This window comes from Folsomia candida, unplaced genomic scaffold, assembly GCF_002217175.1.
Source record: "Folsomia candida strain VU population unplaced genomic scaffold, ASM221717v1 Fcan01_Sc009, whole genome shotgun sequence".
In the NCBI taxonomy this organism is placed as follows: domain Eukaryota; kingdom Metazoa; phylum Arthropoda; class Collembola; order Entomobryomorpha; family Isotomidae; genus Folsomia; species Folsomia candida.
This window is the reverse complement of record NW_019091201.1, coordinates 4,203,613-4,220,134: the sequence shown is the minus strand read 5'-3', so window position 1 is coordinate 4,220,134 and position 16,522 is coordinate 4,203,613. Positions and strand designations below refer to the sequence as shown.

General features: G+C 38.6%; 1 protein-coding gene across 3 annotated transcripts; it reads right to left on the bottom strand.

Annotated features, from left to right (window-relative positions):
- Positions 1 to 6,577: 6,577 nt before the first annotated feature.
- LOC110853998 (2,4-dienoyl-CoA reductase, mitochondrial) lies at positions 6,578 to 16,437 on the bottom strand. 3 transcript variants are annotated; one of them, XM_035854851.1, is made up of 9 exons: positions 16,136 to 16,437; positions 14,511 to 14,674; positions 13,770 to 13,833; positions 11,045 to 11,337; positions 10,452 to 10,551; positions 9,469 to 9,573; positions 8,426 to 8,540; positions 7,245 to 7,383; positions 6,578 to 6,730 (listed from the first exon to the last, which is right to left on the bottom strand). In XM_035854851.1, the coding sequence occupies exons 2-8, from the start codon at positions 14,629 to 14,631 to the stop codon at positions 7,249 to 7,251; spliced, it is 933 nt and encodes a 310-aa protein (XP_035710744.1). In that variant the 5' UTR covers positions 14,632 to 14,674; positions 16,136 to 16,437; the 3' UTR covers positions 6,578 to 6,730; positions 7,245 to 7,248. The 3 variants fall into 3 exon arrangements, with proteins under 3 accessions (XP_035710744.1, XP_021958078.1, XP_035710743.1); XM_022102386.2 differs by having other exon boundaries at positions 6,578 to 6,755; positions 7,241 to 7,383; positions 16,136 to 16,436; XM_035854850.1 differs by having other exon boundaries at positions 7,241 to 7,383; positions 16,136 to 16,436.
- Positions 16,438 to 16,522: the final 85 nt, after the last annotated feature.

The following is a 16,522-nucleotide window of genomic DNA, read 5'->3' as shown; positions in this document are numbered from 1 at the left end:
CCTTCTGGACAGTTTTCGATGACCAAAAATTTTGAGACTGTATTTCTACAGTGTCCAAAAAAGGAGGTTTTTTTCCGTCCAAAATGAAACCCTGCATCCCCCCGTAACCAAGCGCATCCCTCGTTCCTATTGAGTGTCCAATTGTTTTTTCTTTAACCAAAGATCGTCCTGTGGAAATCCAGCGGAGCGAGTTGCTAATCTTGGTGAAAGCTTTCTACTTCATGAGAAGTCTAACTAACCGTGAAATGAAGATGGTTTTGTTGACACCTGTCCATAAAGTTTGGTCGAAGGTTGGAGGAGTGAAAGTGGTTGTGATAAGAAGAAGAATGAAGCCATTCACGTGCCTGTCATGTCATGCCCTCTGTCGCAGTCATGTGATATCCATGTGCACATATCAATCACACTAATTGATACAGAATCATCTCGTCATAGTAAAGAAGTAGGGAGGGAGACGTGGACGTGAGTAAGTAAATTACAGGAAAAGATTTTTTTTCTGTATCTTTTTTTTCGCAAGAATAGATATAATTTTGCTCATTTTTTTTCGGGAGAGTGAGGCCTTATGGGGTCGGCATGTCTGTATTTCTGTCTGTACGTCTGTGACAATTACGGAACCGATTTGGACCACCTTACAATGGAGGTCTCCCAACTTATGCTCTCAGATTTGGTCAAATTAGCGGCAATTGATCTCGATGTTAATAAGGGTTAAGATGAAATCTGCAAGGGACAGATCTTTAAATACGCAGGTTTGGCAGAGATATTTGCAGAGATATTTGCATCCGAAGAGGAATTCAACATTGTGATTCACACTTTTTTGCTGAAATTTGGCAAGCTACAGGTTTTCGAATGTACAGTAAATTTCAAGAAATTTTGTAGGACCTAGGCCCATACCGCTTTATTAAAGTGGTCGAAAAAAAGAGCTGAGACTTTGTATGGTGGATGGATACACATATGCGAAAATAGGTGAAAATTAGTAATACTATCTCATTTGCAGGGTAATTTTTGCCTAGAAATCGTTGAGTTTTACACAATAAAATTATATGTAATAGTAAATCGTTAGGTCACCTGAGCAAAAAAAAATCAGACGTGCATCTGACCCTGACTCGGGCTAATTGAAGTCTGCTCTCCACTTGCAAAGGTTTTTTTTACTAATATAATGAGCCCTAACCAAAAGTTCAATAATCTGTACGTACGTACGTAAGTAGTTCTTACCTAATTTATTTATTTTCTTAATTTCTAATTTGTATGCTATTACTATCAACGAAACATCAAAAGACTGTCTCCACTCAACATTATGCTTATTTCCAGGGGTGGGCAAGATACTTGGTCAAGATACAAGATAAAAGATACAAGATACAAGATAGTATCTTTATCTTGTATCTTGGTCGCCTGATCAGAGAAGTATCTTGTATCTTGTATCTTTTAGAAAGTCGAATAGTATCTTGTGTAAGTATCTTATCTAGATATGCCTGGCAAAAAAGTATCTTAAGATAGTTTTGTCAAGATACAAGATACTTTTTCTCAAAATTCCGTCAAATTCTTAAGTCAAAGTCAATTTCGTACTACTGGCAGTCAATTTGACCATGAATTTGTCGTAACCAGAATTTGGTGAATTTTTAGTTTATGTTTTGCCAATTTGTAAAAAACTTCGACATACATATGTACATATATTCATACATATATGTATATGTATATATGTTCATGTGCACTCGTACATTTGTACACATACATGCACATTACATGATATGTACCTACGCTGAACTAGTGTATATATCTTATAGGGTTTAGATAAGCAGGGAATATTTTTAAAATAATACCAACTTCTTAAAAATATGTATATTAGGTAGAGTTCTAGTTTTTCGAAATTTTTCGAAGTATAAGCACTGGCTACAAAATTTGTAAGATGATTATAGAATGATTTTAAATTTTGTACTCACTAGATTTTTTCGTTTAAATTATTAAACATGACCAATTGGGCATGAATACCAAGCTAAAAAAAGAAAGTATCTTATCTAGTATAAAAGTATCTTAAGATACATATCTTGTATCTTGTATCTTGACTACTCAATCTTTAGGAAAGTATCTTGTATCTTGTATCTTGTGTACTTGAACAAGATGTATCTTTTATCTTGTATCTTATATCTTATCCTAGAAAGTATCTTATCTTGTATCTTGTATCTTACGACCAAAGTATCTTGCCCACCCCTGCTTATTTCTTTAATGAACGCTACGAAAAACCATGGATTTATTAGTTATCTCCAAATTGCATCGTCAAATAAAAGAAGAGATGACAAAGTTTTGGATAATGCCATCCCGCAATTATTATTAGGTTTCTTTCATACCTAAAAAAAAGAAGATACTACGCAGTTAAAGGTCATTTTTCGCCTACACACGTATGTTCGAGAAAAGTTCCGTTATTGCAATTTCATGCATACATAACAAATAGGTAAATAAATAAGTGAAGTTGTATTTACAGTCATGACATATTTGATTATTGGGTTCAAATTGGTCTGGTGATGCATACGCGACAAGCTCGTTGTCTCTGCACTCTTAGAAAACTGGTATTGAATCATTACCGACCGGAGTACATGGCACTGGTAATAACGGGCATTACAGCTTACTTTTTCAAGCTACACTCTAATTGTGTAACGAGTTATATCAAAAAATCAAGTAAAAAATTAGGAATCACGTGGCCTTTGTGTGTCCGTTGAATGGCCCCCTTGAAAAAAAAGTTGAATTTTTTTCTCCCTTTCGAGGCGAAACCCAAGGCGCTCGTGGGTACTTTGACTCCCAATATTTTTCTTAAAGGGGGCCCTTCAACGGAATGATAAGCGCCATGTGATTCCTAATTTTTGGCTTGATTTTTTGCTATAACTCGTTACACAATCCCGGTGTAGCTTGAAAAAAAGGTTCCATTGTAATGGAAAATTTACCACGGAGAAACAAACAATTACCAATCTGGTTGGAACTTATTACCAAATCAATACCAGTCAGATTTTTAACAGTGTGTCGCTGTCCTTATGCAATTTATCCCTCGACGAAATAGTTATTAATCTAATAATCCGATCCATACGTATGGAATTAAATTACTTGGTAGACATAGGATGCACACGTAAGAGATGACTAACTGCTTGTGATGATGAAGTCTTTCTTCTACTCAAATGATAAGCCGGGATAATTTGATGATTAAGTAAACGACTTGTGGATTCGGCATATACGACAGGTCGGAGGACGCAATAGACTAATGAATAGACGTGATGTAAACTATGAAGTATCTGACAGATTTCAAAGGACTTGATTGAATTACAATTACGCGTATTAAACACTTATGTGCGAGATGAGAGTCCATTTAGACCGGGTGAAATCGCAGTTGAGCCAGTTTTCGTTATGTGGACACATCAGTGGCCGCGGAAGCGTTGGTCGGGACAGAGGGACAATGTCCCCACGGTTGTTCGATGTCCGCATCATCTCCCCATCTTATGTAAACCCCTCCCTATTCTAAGTAAAATGTTAATGTCCCCAGATGTTCCCACGGCTTCCGCGGCTACTGCTCCAAACACTTTAATACCATTGTGGTTATTAAAATTAGATTAAATTTGTCATTCGGATGGACACTATTGTGTTCCGTTGACTGTTTGTAAGAGTGAATATGTAAATAGTAGAATTACAATGGATTTCCGCATTCCTACGAATTTTGAATATCTCTCTGCCCACGTGTAATATTGTGTGTAATGTAATAATTAAAATTTGACGTGGATTTTGATGCTTCGAAGTCATGAGATTTCTGTTCATTCAAATCAAACTGGAACAAAGGGAGACTTTCGACTACTTACATGCTGGACAGTGGCCGCGGAAGCTGTGCGGACATCTGGGGACACTAGGATGGGGGACTGCGGGATTTATACGACCGATGATGGGGACATCGAACAACCGTGGGGACGACATTGTCCCTCTTTTGTCCCCGCGCTTCCGCGGCCACTGATATGCTGGATATCTGGATGGGAAGTGTATTCATGTATTTGTTTTCATGAACAATAATTGAATAACAAAGTAATAGATCCGCTGTGAACAGAATAATTCGATTTATTCACTAATAATCTGAAATAAGAGATGTCAATCAATCAGAATGGATGACATTGAGGGGTAAAGTATTTACGACTAAAATTCATGGGTCGATTGGTATATAAATATGTAAATACTCAAGCTGTCGGCAGATTTAGAACTCACGGTGCGTCTATATTTTGCAATTTCGCAATAATTTCCCACCTGCCTCGGAATGTAATGGAAACGCAATTATTTCAATAATATTGAGAAAGTTTTAGATCAAAACTTCTAAATTTGTGTACGCGTTCAGTGTTTCGTTTTTTTTACGGGTTTGGCACATTTCTTGCACTGCGAAGCAAGACCTGCGAGGTGCAAGAAACTGGGAGAAAGTGCAAGAAATATGCGTCATCTAGCCACGCGCCGTATCAAGCATACCTGTTCAAAAATTCAGTTTTCATTCATAAGTCAGTCATCCCGATTTCTGAGTGAAGATTTTCATTCACATTCAGTTATTTTCTTTCAAATTCATTTCACTTCATCAGACTTCATTTTTTACTTCGCCCCATGTATTAAGTATAGGGTGAAAAATCCTATTCGTCTGAAATGACCAAATTCTTCAGTCATATTAAATCAAATGACACCAAATTCATTTTCATTCACTATCATGCTCCATCATAATCACTCAAATGAATGAAAGTGAACAGGTATGGTATGAAGTATAGCGGCGGAACGTAGTTTCTCGCACCTTGAATTACTTGCAGGTCAAAATATTCACCTGCAAGGAACCACTTTCTCCCATTATTTCTTGCAAATGGTTACTTTCACCCGAAACTCTGTACATATTCATGTATATTAATTTATTCTAGTCGGCACGACGTTACCCAAGTCAGGTACGCAGACAGACAGACACACATTCCGACGCCGTGGGACAAGACAATAAAATTTATCCCGAACTTTCTCCACCTCGCTGAATGAGTCTCCCCTGCTTTGAATCTGGCTCGATTAGGGGGGATGTGTACATGCAATTCAATTTGGACTCGATATTTTGTTTGGTCTGGTCTGGTTTGTTGGGTGGGTGCAGGGGCCGCGGAAGCCGTGGGGGCATCTGGGGACATTAACATTGTAGGATGGGGGGAGGGAGGGGTTTATATAAGATGGGGAGATGATGCGGACATCGAACAACCGTGGGGACATTGTCCCTCTGTCCACACCCTTCCGCGGCCACTGCATCATGAGCATACGTTTCAGTATCCTGAATTCTCCCAGTGGCCGCGGACGCCGTGGGGACGTTAACATTGTAGGATGGGGGAGGGAGGGGCTTATCTAACATTGGGAGATGATTGGGACATTGAACAACCGTGGACATTGCCCCCCTTCCGCGGCCACTGGGTGGGTGGGTGGATTGGAATGGCGGTTGGTTGGTTGGTTGGCTGTGTTACGAGGAAGTGAAAGCATTGAAATGATGAGTTTGACAGAATGACTTTCTCCAAAACCAAACCGAAGAGAAAGTTGAAGTGAAAGTAATTTGATTTTCAGACATGATTTATACATTAGCGGATTGCGTTGGTTAATTGTATTTGCATTCTATTAAATTGGTAAAAATAGATGTAGAGCAGACTAAATCTCATCACTTTACATACCTACTTTTTCAAGGTGTGAATAAAAAAATTTGTTATTTTCCACGCTTTTACTAAACTGTTAGAAATTTGGTACATATAGTCAGGCAGGCATGGATTTCTCGGTATTAAAGTTGTTTTCTGCTTGGTATTAAGATTATACCGGTCCGTAAAAATTTACTACCGATATGGTAAAACTTTAATAGTACCGAGCTATTAATAGGTGCAGGGTATTACTTATCATTGATAAGTAATCAATACCACCTTACATGAATACTGCTTGATATTATTTTACTATTGGATTTCTACACTGTTAGAAATCTGATATAGTTAGACAGGTATTGATTTCTTGGTATTAAAGTTGTTACCGCTTGGTATTAAAATTATACTGGTCCGTAAAAAAATTTGCTATATACCGATATGGTAAAACTTCAGTACTAAGCTATTACTGTGCGGTATTGCTTATTAATACTACTTGGGTAGAGTCATATATATATGAATACCGCTTGGTATTGTTTTAATACCGGATTTTTGAGAGTATATAATTCCAAACTCTGGTAATAAAACTAGAATAAGCTGACAGCCTAAATCTCATCAATTTACATATGTACCTACTTTTTCAAGGTGAAAGTTGAGAACAAATTGTTATTTTCCATTCTTTTCGTTCGCTTTTAATGAATTTCATTACGAAAAAATATTCACGAATCGAAGAAGCAAATCGCCAACTTTTTTTCTATTTTCTCGTCACAACAAAGGACTGAAATCGTATTCATGATATTGTTGGCTTACACGTGCCGTGGAGTAAAATGCGACGAATGTTCGAAGTTTTGCAACATTGCGAAACCTTTGCAAAGCCAGGAAACGTGTGTGTCAGCAGACGTTTTAATGTCAACAATTTTAATAAAGGAGAGAGAGAAGAATTCATTAATGAGATTGGTACATACATACCTACAAAACTTTTTATTAAATTGCATACTTTCACGAATTTTTGGAAACCATTTCATTAGTTTGAATTAATTTAGGAAATTAATTTGTATTTAAGAAGAGTATAGTTACAAGAATTTCGAATTCTTCTAAGTGACATAAAGTAAGTATGTACTTAAAAGGGAGGTGTTTCAGCGGATGCTCTACGATTTTGAGCAACTTATTGGGAATCGATCACGAATTTAATTAGTACGAAATTTGCGAAAAACACGATCTCCCAATGGGCACGTTTGGCAGAGATATTTGCATTCGAAGAGGAGAAAACGGCACAAATGTTGACAAATTTTACAACTTCAAAATTTCTTAAAAAATGTAAGGCTTTGATGCCAATCAAATAAAAAAAACACATATTAAATATAATATTAATTTTTAGATATTTGCATCCAAAGAGTAGAAAACGAGCAGTAAATTTGGAAAGTGTAAAATTTGTCAACTTTAGGGCGCGTTTTCTCCTCTTCGGATGCAAATATTTAGGCCAAACTTGCCCATTAGGAGATCGTGTCTTTCGCAAATTTCATACTAACTAAATTTGCAATAGATTCACACTAATTTGCTCAAAATCTGAGAGCATCCTCTGGGAGACCTCCCTTGTTCCTTACTTTCCTACTTATTTCTTCTTCTGTTTGGCATTCGATTCCCGAATAGCTTTCTCCATAACGTCCCACTGTTCATTTGGGATGTTGATAAACTGGTTAAATTCACCTGCAGCGAATGGCAAGCTTCCCCCATCCAGGACGATGGTCTGTATTTCATAGTAAAACGGAATAAATGAGAGATGGATTAAGAATTTATTAAATTTAATGGTTAAGTAAATTCGTCGGAAATGAAAAATCCTAAAATAGGGCTGCTTCACTGCTGCGCATTTTCTGATTTCTTTTTAGAAATGTTGATATGCATGAGTGTGTACGAGGCTGCCGGAGGGTTGAATAACTACATTAGTGAATGTGTTGTTCGTTCAGGAACGACTCTACAAGTTGGTGAATACTTGCATACGTATTTATAGTGGCCGCGGAAGCCGTGGGGACATCTGGGGGCATTTACATTGTAGGATGGGGGAGGCAGGGGTTTATATAAGATGGGGAGATGATGCGGACATCGAATAACTGTCCCCACGCTTCCGCGGCCACTGCGTATGTACGTCAAAGGTAGGGAGAAAGTTGGGAGACAAAGCGGTGCGATATGTATCCACGATTTCACAGAAAGTGTGTACCTGTACTAACAATGGAGGTCTCCCAGCGTATGCTCTCCGATTTTGGGTAAATTAGTGTCAATTCGATGACAAATTTAACTAGGGTAAAATTTGCGAAAGACACGATCTCCCAATGGGCACGTTTGGTAGAGATATTTGCATCCGAAGAGGAGAAGGCGTGCCTTCAAATATCTGACCTAGTTTAATTTATTAGTTTTCTTTACCAGAATTTGTTTCTGACTTTGAAACATTACAATTTTACACTCGAAATTTAAAGTTCGCTTTCTCCTCTTCGGATGCAAATATCTCGGCAAAACGTGCCCATTGGGAGATCGTGTCTTTTGCAAATTTCATCCTAACTAAATTTGTCATCGATTCACACTAATTTGCTCAAAATCGGAGAGCATACGTTAGGAGACCTCCTTTGCAAATATCATCACATCACAGGAGTGTCACCTCTCCCAGGGATTTGACATTTGCCAAATAAGTGGTCCATTATATTATATCACAGCAGTGATACGAACCAACACACCACCCCCGCTCGTGAAGTGGCTATCTCATCACTAGATTTATAAAATTCCTCCTTTGTACTCGCCTCGCCAGTCATCCAGGAAGCGTAGTCGCTGAGCATGTAAGAGGCCAAGTTCGCAATCTCTTCAACCTCTCCCACTCTCCCCGTCGGCAACGTATCCAGGGCGTGTTCCGCAAAGCTGAAACAGAAAAGTTGGTCACGTAAGTAAATAAAAGTACAAAAGAGCAGGAGGACGACCAGCCAAACATAATAATAATGCGGGGGACAGATGGATGGAGAAAACTCGAGGCGTGGATGGCAGGTGGTTATGTACAGTCGGTGGCCGCGGAAGCTGTGGGGACATCTGGGGACATTGCAAATTGTAGGGTGGGGGGAGCGACGGGTTTATATAAGACGGGCAGATGATGGGGACATCAAACAACCGTGGGGACATTGCCCCTCTGTTCCGAGGGCACTGATAATATTATAAAGAAATCTATCCCTGACACCGGAAGAATGCTGCGTGGGTGTCCATCTCCAAGGTCGACGTGGATACATTACAGTTTTATAACACAATCAATAATAAAAACAATATCGGGTATGTAAGACGGAGTAAAAGCGAGCATACGAAAACGGTAGTAAAATCACGAATCACTCCATGCAAGACTTTTTAATAAAAAAAGCAGTGGCCGCGGAAGCCGTGGAGGCATTAACACTGTAGGATAGGGGAGGGACGGGTTTATATAACATGGGGACATCGAATAACCGTGGGAACATTGTCCCTCTGTCCCCAAACTTCCGCGGCCACTGGAGACAACTGATTTAAAAGTGGGTAAAAAGGGAAAAGTTGAGACCTTTGACCTAGTCATGAGTTGGCCGGACGTCAAAAATATTGATGGCGTTGATGTCGTTATGAAATTTCATTGAAAACTACACCCAATTGATAGGAAAGTTAAGGTTAAATTTTATTTTGGACCACCTTACGGACGGACAAAACGATCACAATAAGTAGCTGACACAACTTACAAAGAAATAACGCGTAGTAAAAGTGTGCATACGAAAACGGTAGTAAACTCACAAATCACTCCACACCGGACTTTTTAATATAAAAGATGTAGATTCCTTACCTGTTCGTAGGGTCGAGACGGGACCAAGCCCCCTCCGTTGGCACGGGGCCGGGAGCCAAGCAATTTAACCGAATCCCATATCGGCCCCATTCGCTGGCCAGTGAGCTGTAAAATTTTAGGAATCTTTTCAATTTATTTGTTACAACAACAACAATGTTTTTTGAACATATGCAAATTTTTAGGCTGTAACAAGCTCATCCTTTGCAAATCTGTTCAATCGGAAATTTAGCTCCTACTCGTTACGACCAAAACGAGCACTCTTGAAACTTTTCAATGTCATTTGCGACAAAAAAAATAGCAGCGCGTGTACGCCTTTGTCGGAAAAGTTATAAACGGCAACGACATTTGTCCCCTTGTTTCATTAGTGGGGTAAAAATTGAAGTTTTGAACATCATTTCTTGGTAGGATGTGTTACAGGACCAACCAGTCAACCAGGGTGAATTGATTGTTGGGACCAGTGGCCGCGGAAGGGTGTGTGGGGACAGAGGGACAATGTCCCCACAGTAATTCGATGTCCCCATCATTTGCCCATATTATTATATGAACCCCTCTCTCCCCCTATCCTACAATGTTAATGTTCCCAGATGTCCCCACAGCTTCCGCGGCCAATGGGAGAATTCAGGCTACTCAAATGCATGTGCATGATACAGTGGCCGCGGAAGCGTAAGGATAGAGGGACAATGTCCCCACGGTTGTTCGATGCCCCCGAGTTATATAAACCCTTTCCTCCCCCCATCCTACAATTTTAATGTCCCCAAATGTCCCCACACCTTCCGCGGCCACTGGTCGCCACCTTAAGAGTAAATTTCCCTATTTCTTTCCGGTCGGATGGATTTATTTTCTCATAAATAAGAGGATCTCTCTCTCTCTCCTCGTTAAAATGTAATGCTCCACGTGCCGGATAACTACACGTTTTTCATGAATACCTGAAAAAATTACGTCGTGAAGGTTATCACTTTATTATTACAACGACTTTTACTTACCGACACATATTTTCAACTCCTGCCTTCGCTGCGGCTGACGGCACGACAAATCCAGATCCTTTGAACGTGTACGTGGTAGTTATCGAGAGGTAAGATGCTCCTAAATAGAAGAGAGAAAATGTGTCGTTAATCATCATAATTTATTGGTGCATGCCAGTGGCCGCGGAAGGTGTGGAGACATGTGGGGATATTAAAATTGTACGATAAGGGAGAGGTTTATATAACTGGGTAAATGATGGGGACATCGAATAATTAACCGTGGGGACATTGTCCCTCTATCCCCCCAACTTCCGCGGCCACTGCATCATGTTAATGCATTTAAGTAGCCTGAATTCTCTCAGTGGCCGCGGAAGCCGTGGGGACATTGTCAGATAGAGGATGAAGGGGTTTATTTAACATGGGGAGATGATGGGGACACCGAATAACATTGGGGACAATGTCCCTCTATCCCCTCAACCTTCCGCGGCCACTGATTCGTGCCTTGCATAAAATCGCATTTTTTCTCAATTATACTAATTTTGAACGAGACTTGGAGAATCTGAATCGCAGAAATGTCACTCCAGCTGTCAATTTGGTAATAAAATGCTGCTCACCTTTTTTCGCTTTGATAAGCCTTTTTCCAGTTTCGAGAGTAATGTTGGCACTTCCGTTGAGAACGATGTCAATTATGGTTTTCCACGCGTTGGGCGATAAGCGCTCCGAAGGGGAGACAAAGTTCCCAGCGGCGTTGTTCACAATTACGTTTGGCAAGCCGAACTTTTCCTCGATCTTGTCAATTACACCCTTGACGGCTTCCGGGTCTCGAATGTCACAGGGAAAAGGAAGAACTTGATTTCCCGTAGAGGCAGAGAGGTCTTTCGCCGTAGTTTCGAGAACGTTGAGGCGTCTAGGTGAAAAAAAATATATGCAAATTTTTGAGTTTGAATTTATTTCGATTTTTAGCACCCTAAATATATTTTTACGGCCCCACGTGACCTATTTTTATATGACCCCCACCGATCAAAATTATTTTGGTTTTTCGCCGTAGTTTCGAGAACGTTAAAAAATGTATGCAAATGAATTTGTAAGTTTGACTTCCTTTCGAAGTTTAACGCCGTAAATGTGTTTTTGGCAAAATTTTATTGAAACGATCCTACGTGACGTTTAGATTCTTTAGATGTACTACCTCCACCGATTCAGATTTTTTCGAATTCGATTCGTACCTAGATTCTGCAGATCGTATGTAATGTTTCAATTTCAAAATTTGGTCCACGCGTTCCAGATTTATGCAAAGACGGACGGACGGACAGACAACGATTACATAAGCCTTTTCGTTGCTTATTACATTTTGGAAATAGTAATATTTCTACCAAATTTGATTTCAAGATCGGTCCACGTGTTCCAGATTTATAGAAAGAAAGACCGACGGACGGATAGACAGACAGGACGATTACATAAGGCCTGACTCTACCTAAAAATAAAGTTATAAAGTGGGTCACATGCAATCTACGCGTGTCAAGTTATGAAATAATGAACTTTTCTTCTTTATATGCACCTAAGTCGAAAAAAAATGATGCGTGAAGAAAGTAGAAAGAGAAACGGATCCGCTCGTGTACGAGTAATGTCAAGATGTTTCAATTACAAAGTTTCGTACCCATCAATCTTGCCAGTTTCGTTGCGTTCGTGTGATATGAAAGATGAAACTCTCATTTAGCTGCCACGTGCTGTATGTAACTTTCACCGTGTATGTACAATTAGATGTAATTTGGATTCACCAGAAGCCAGGAAGAAAATGAGACTATGTGTAAAGAGTAGGCTTTCACTGCAAACTTATTAACTTACCTATTACTGAAGATACTTACAAGGGAGGTGTCCCAGCGGATGCTCTCCGATTTTGAGCAAAATACTGTCAATCGAAGGCAAATTTAATTAGGATGAAATTTGCGAAAGACACGATCTCCCAATGGGCACTTTTGACAGAGATATTTGCATCGCAAGAGGAGAAAACGCGCAGTAAAGTTGACAAATTTTACAACTTCAAAATTTCTTAAAAATGTAAGGCTTTGATACCAATAAAGTAAAAAAAACATGTATATAAAAAAAGTATTAATTTTTAGATATTTGCATCGAAATAGGACAAAACACTAGTAAGTACTAGTAACTCTGGAAAGTGTAAAATTTGTCGACATTACGCCACGTTTTCTCCTCTTCGGATGCAAATATCTCGGCCAAACGTGCCCATCGGGAGATCGTGTCTTTCGCAAATTTCATCCTAATTAAATTTGTTATCGATTGACACTAATTTTCCCAAAATCGGATCGCTGGGAGACCTCCATTGTTAGATGGAGATAAACAATATATAATAAGGAAACCGATACTGTTACGAGTACAGGAATTAGAAAGAAAACAGAGATGTGCTACATACAAAGTAAAGCTCATTGTTGAATGAAAGTTTGTTTGTTTTCGTTTTCGCGATGTGGAGCAGTTGGAAATGTGTGTGTGTGCCTTATCTTTATCTAGGAGAAGCTTATCCATCATATCCAACGATAATTTATCATTTCCAAATATCTACTTCATTCAGCATCCTCTTCAACTCAAATATTAACTTTTGCTAGAAATAATAACTTCCTAATTTTCCGAGAATGCTCAACTTTCCATTGTGTAAATATTTCTGCAAATACGAACACAAATCTTCAAACGACATTCGTTATGTGCCAAGAACGGGACAAACTGCATATTGAGAATGAATGAAATATTATCAAAGCAGAGATAATTTTCTATGCAAACTGTGTTTTTAGACTTACATAAGCAGAATATTTCAAGGGTTAGGATTTGCATAAGTCAAGATTTTAAGAATTTAAGGTAGCATTTGATGACTCTTCGCCAAACAAGTCAAAATTTACACGTTTTTAATTATTTTTCGCCTCTGGGAATTTATTTTTAAAGTTCTGGACGACAAATTTGCAGTCAGTGAGTTGATTAATGGAATTGTGGTGAGTTTTTTAAGCCAGTTTCCACGAGTTCCAATTTTTCTGAAGGATTCTTAAACTTGAGATCTCCTCCTTCAAAAAGTGTCAAAATCTGTAGTGTATATTTTTAAAAAGTTAACAACTCCCTGCTCTACATATTTGCCTGTCAGAATTTTAAAATAAATTCCCAGAAGCGAGAAATAATTAAAAATGGGGTAATTTTGACGATGCGTCATCCAGTCCAACCTTAATGAATTTAAATACAAGACAATGTCAACCTCATCAAAAGTCGGACTGTTTTCTGCGTCATATTAATATTTCTTATTGCGACATAATTATTACACAATATGTGAAACGAGATGAAACGAACCTTCCCAAAATAGCGACCGATGCCCCCAGGGATGACAACATCAAGGCCATGCCTTTCCCCAGACCTGCACGTCAGTCAAAATACAGGGAAAATTGTAAATAAGCTCATTATATTCATATATATTCGAAAAGGTGAAAGGAAATAAAGTGAGCAGGAGAGAATCGCACGTTCGCAATTTCATTCATTCAGCAAAACGAAATTATATGCAAGCTTGTTTTCTGCACGTAGTTTTTCATTGCAAAAAAAGGTCACATGTCCTCATAATAGGTGCACCCTTGGTATTAATTTTAGCACAGATTTCGGTCCGGAATAATTTTAGAAAAATTTCAAAAATAGAAAATATGATATTTTTCTTTGTTTGCATAACGTGTATCCATTCAGTCCAGAGGTATGTCACCATGAAATACATGTCAGCACAAAAAACATTCAATTTTCCGTTTTGAAAATTTTCGAAAAAATTAGCCCTGACCAAAATCCGTGTTGAAATCTGTACCAAGGGTACGAGGTCATGTGACTTTTTGCAGTGAAAAGTATATAAGTGCAGAATACAGGCTTGATTTTATATTAGAAACAGTGGCCGCGGAAGCGTGCGTGGGGACAGAGGGACTATTTCCCCAAAGTTATTCGATGTCCGCATAATCTCCCCATGTTATATAAACCCCTCCCTCCTTTATCCTGCAACGTTAATGTCCCCACGGCTTCCGCGGCCACTGGTGTTTGAGAAAGTAAATATGTACTTACCTGTCCCCCCACCCGTGATGAGAGCCACTTTCCCGGCGAAAGCCCCCTTCGGCAACATGGGTGTTTTCATCACGGGAAAAAACCTTGACTGCGGTCGAGTCGGGATTGACGACGAGTTCATTTTCGGTTTAGTTGACCTTGATTATGTTAATTTTTTGCGAAACCTGTGACACGAAAATTACCAAGAAAGTATTTATTTATATAAGTCGAATTAGCAAATTTACATACATAATTTTGCACAAAATTTCATCAACTAATTTTCAGAAATGATGACAAACGACTCCTTAATTAAGTTGATTTCAATCTCTTTCTTTCATCTTCTCTCTCGAGTGTGCTGCTGGCATCAAATAATTGCGAATCCGTCTTATCAAATCATTCCATTAGTGAAAAGAATCGTCAAAGAAGAACAAGTCTGATTCCCCGTAATTTACGTCAATTTGGAAAATATCTCAAAGAAAATAAAACAACTCGTCTCGTAACAGAGAACATCAGCCATTATCCAATTTAGCGATCCGCTCGTGTGGATTTTTGAACATCATCATATTACCAAAGGTGAAATCGGTATGGAAAAAGTTGGAATCTATTATTATTATTTTGTGTATGTATGTACCTACGGTAGAGATCAGAGATCACTAACAACAAACAAGGTACGAGAATCTCTTTGAAGCTGTGATATGCTTATTTAACCGTGAGCCACTTTTTTTCCTAGGAAGAGAAGCAGAGGTGGGGAAAATACTGGCAAAATGCAGAGTATTTTGAGCTTATCCTCTTTCCAGGGTTTTGATTTCCGGGGCTGGCACACCCACAAAAAGACGAAAATCTACGTGGAGAAGGCAACAGTCAGTCAAAAATACAGGTTTTCTGAAGAAATTAACTTTTTATCGGCGTCAAGATACATCGTTTTCACGATTTTTTTAAAATAAAGTATTTTGACCTAGATAAAAAGTTAATTTCTTCACAAAACCTGTATTTTCCTACCACTATTGCCTTCTCCACGTAGATTTTCGTCTTTTTTTGGATGTAACACCCCCGGAAATCCAAACCCTGGGAAGAACTGGCATCAAAATACTGTATTTTGACCCAGTATTTTGCCCACCCCTTGAACACAATGCGACGCAGATATCGTGTTGGTGTTATGATAAGTGTCACCCTGACATGAGGACACGGTTCCGCAATAATGGAATAGAAAGTCATGATTTGTTTAAGTTTTCTGAATATGACGGAAATAGGAAAGTAAGCGGCGTGAGTTTGGGACGAACGACGGTGTCGAAAATTGGGTTTTCCATCCAATCTGATGAGAGAGAAAACAAGGAAAAGGAAACAAGGAAAGTGAGATTGGAGAAAGTAAAGTGAAAGTAGAACTTTGAGACGAGAGCATTGAGCATTTTTGGTCGCCAATGACCCGGCAAGCGCCACATGCTTGACGGCACGACTTGCTAAATAAATCGCACCCTGCCTGCGAATTGTATTGTGGCAAGAATAAATCGGATAAAAGACTAAAAATAGTTTTTTTTAAACTAAAATATAGTTGAAATATTGACTAGCTGTTTTCCGCACGTACGGAATTACGTAAGTGGATTGAACGTTAAGTAAGTTATTTTTAACAATAAATAAATAATGTTTACCTGATTACACACTAAACGAATGACGATTTTGTAACACTATTTATTATTTTACAGTTACAGTTTATGTGAAAAATTAAGTTAAGTTAGTTAACTAATAAATCTGATTAAGTGGAGTGATTTGGAATTATACTTGGTGAATATTTGTTATCAATGTTATCGCATTTGTTTTAATGGTACGTGGTGCGATGTTTTATTGACAAACAGTTTATACATACATATTTAAGGAGTGATTAAATAATCGGTTAGTTAACTAACAGAGATTAAACGTGCCCCAACTGTGACGAGATTTGATTGGTAATCACCAATCAAACCGTGGTAAAACTGTCTGGAGAATATAAACTGTGAGTAAAACTGAAGTTTTTGTGAGCCGCGTGTTTATTGAGCTAA

Coding starts and splice junctions, on each gene's coding strand:
- LOC110853998 (XM_035854851.1), bottom strand. CDS start 14,631: ATGAACTCGTCGTCAATCCCGACTCGACCGCAGTCAAGGTTTTTTCCC. Junction 10,552..11,044: donor GCTTATCAAAGCGAAAAAAG/GTGAGCAGCATT, acceptor TCTTCTATTTAG/GAGCATCTTACCTCTCGATA. Junction 9,574..10,451: donor GGAGTTGAAAATATGTGTCG/GTAAGTAAAAGT, acceptor AAAATTTTACAG/CTCACTGGCCAGCGAATGGG.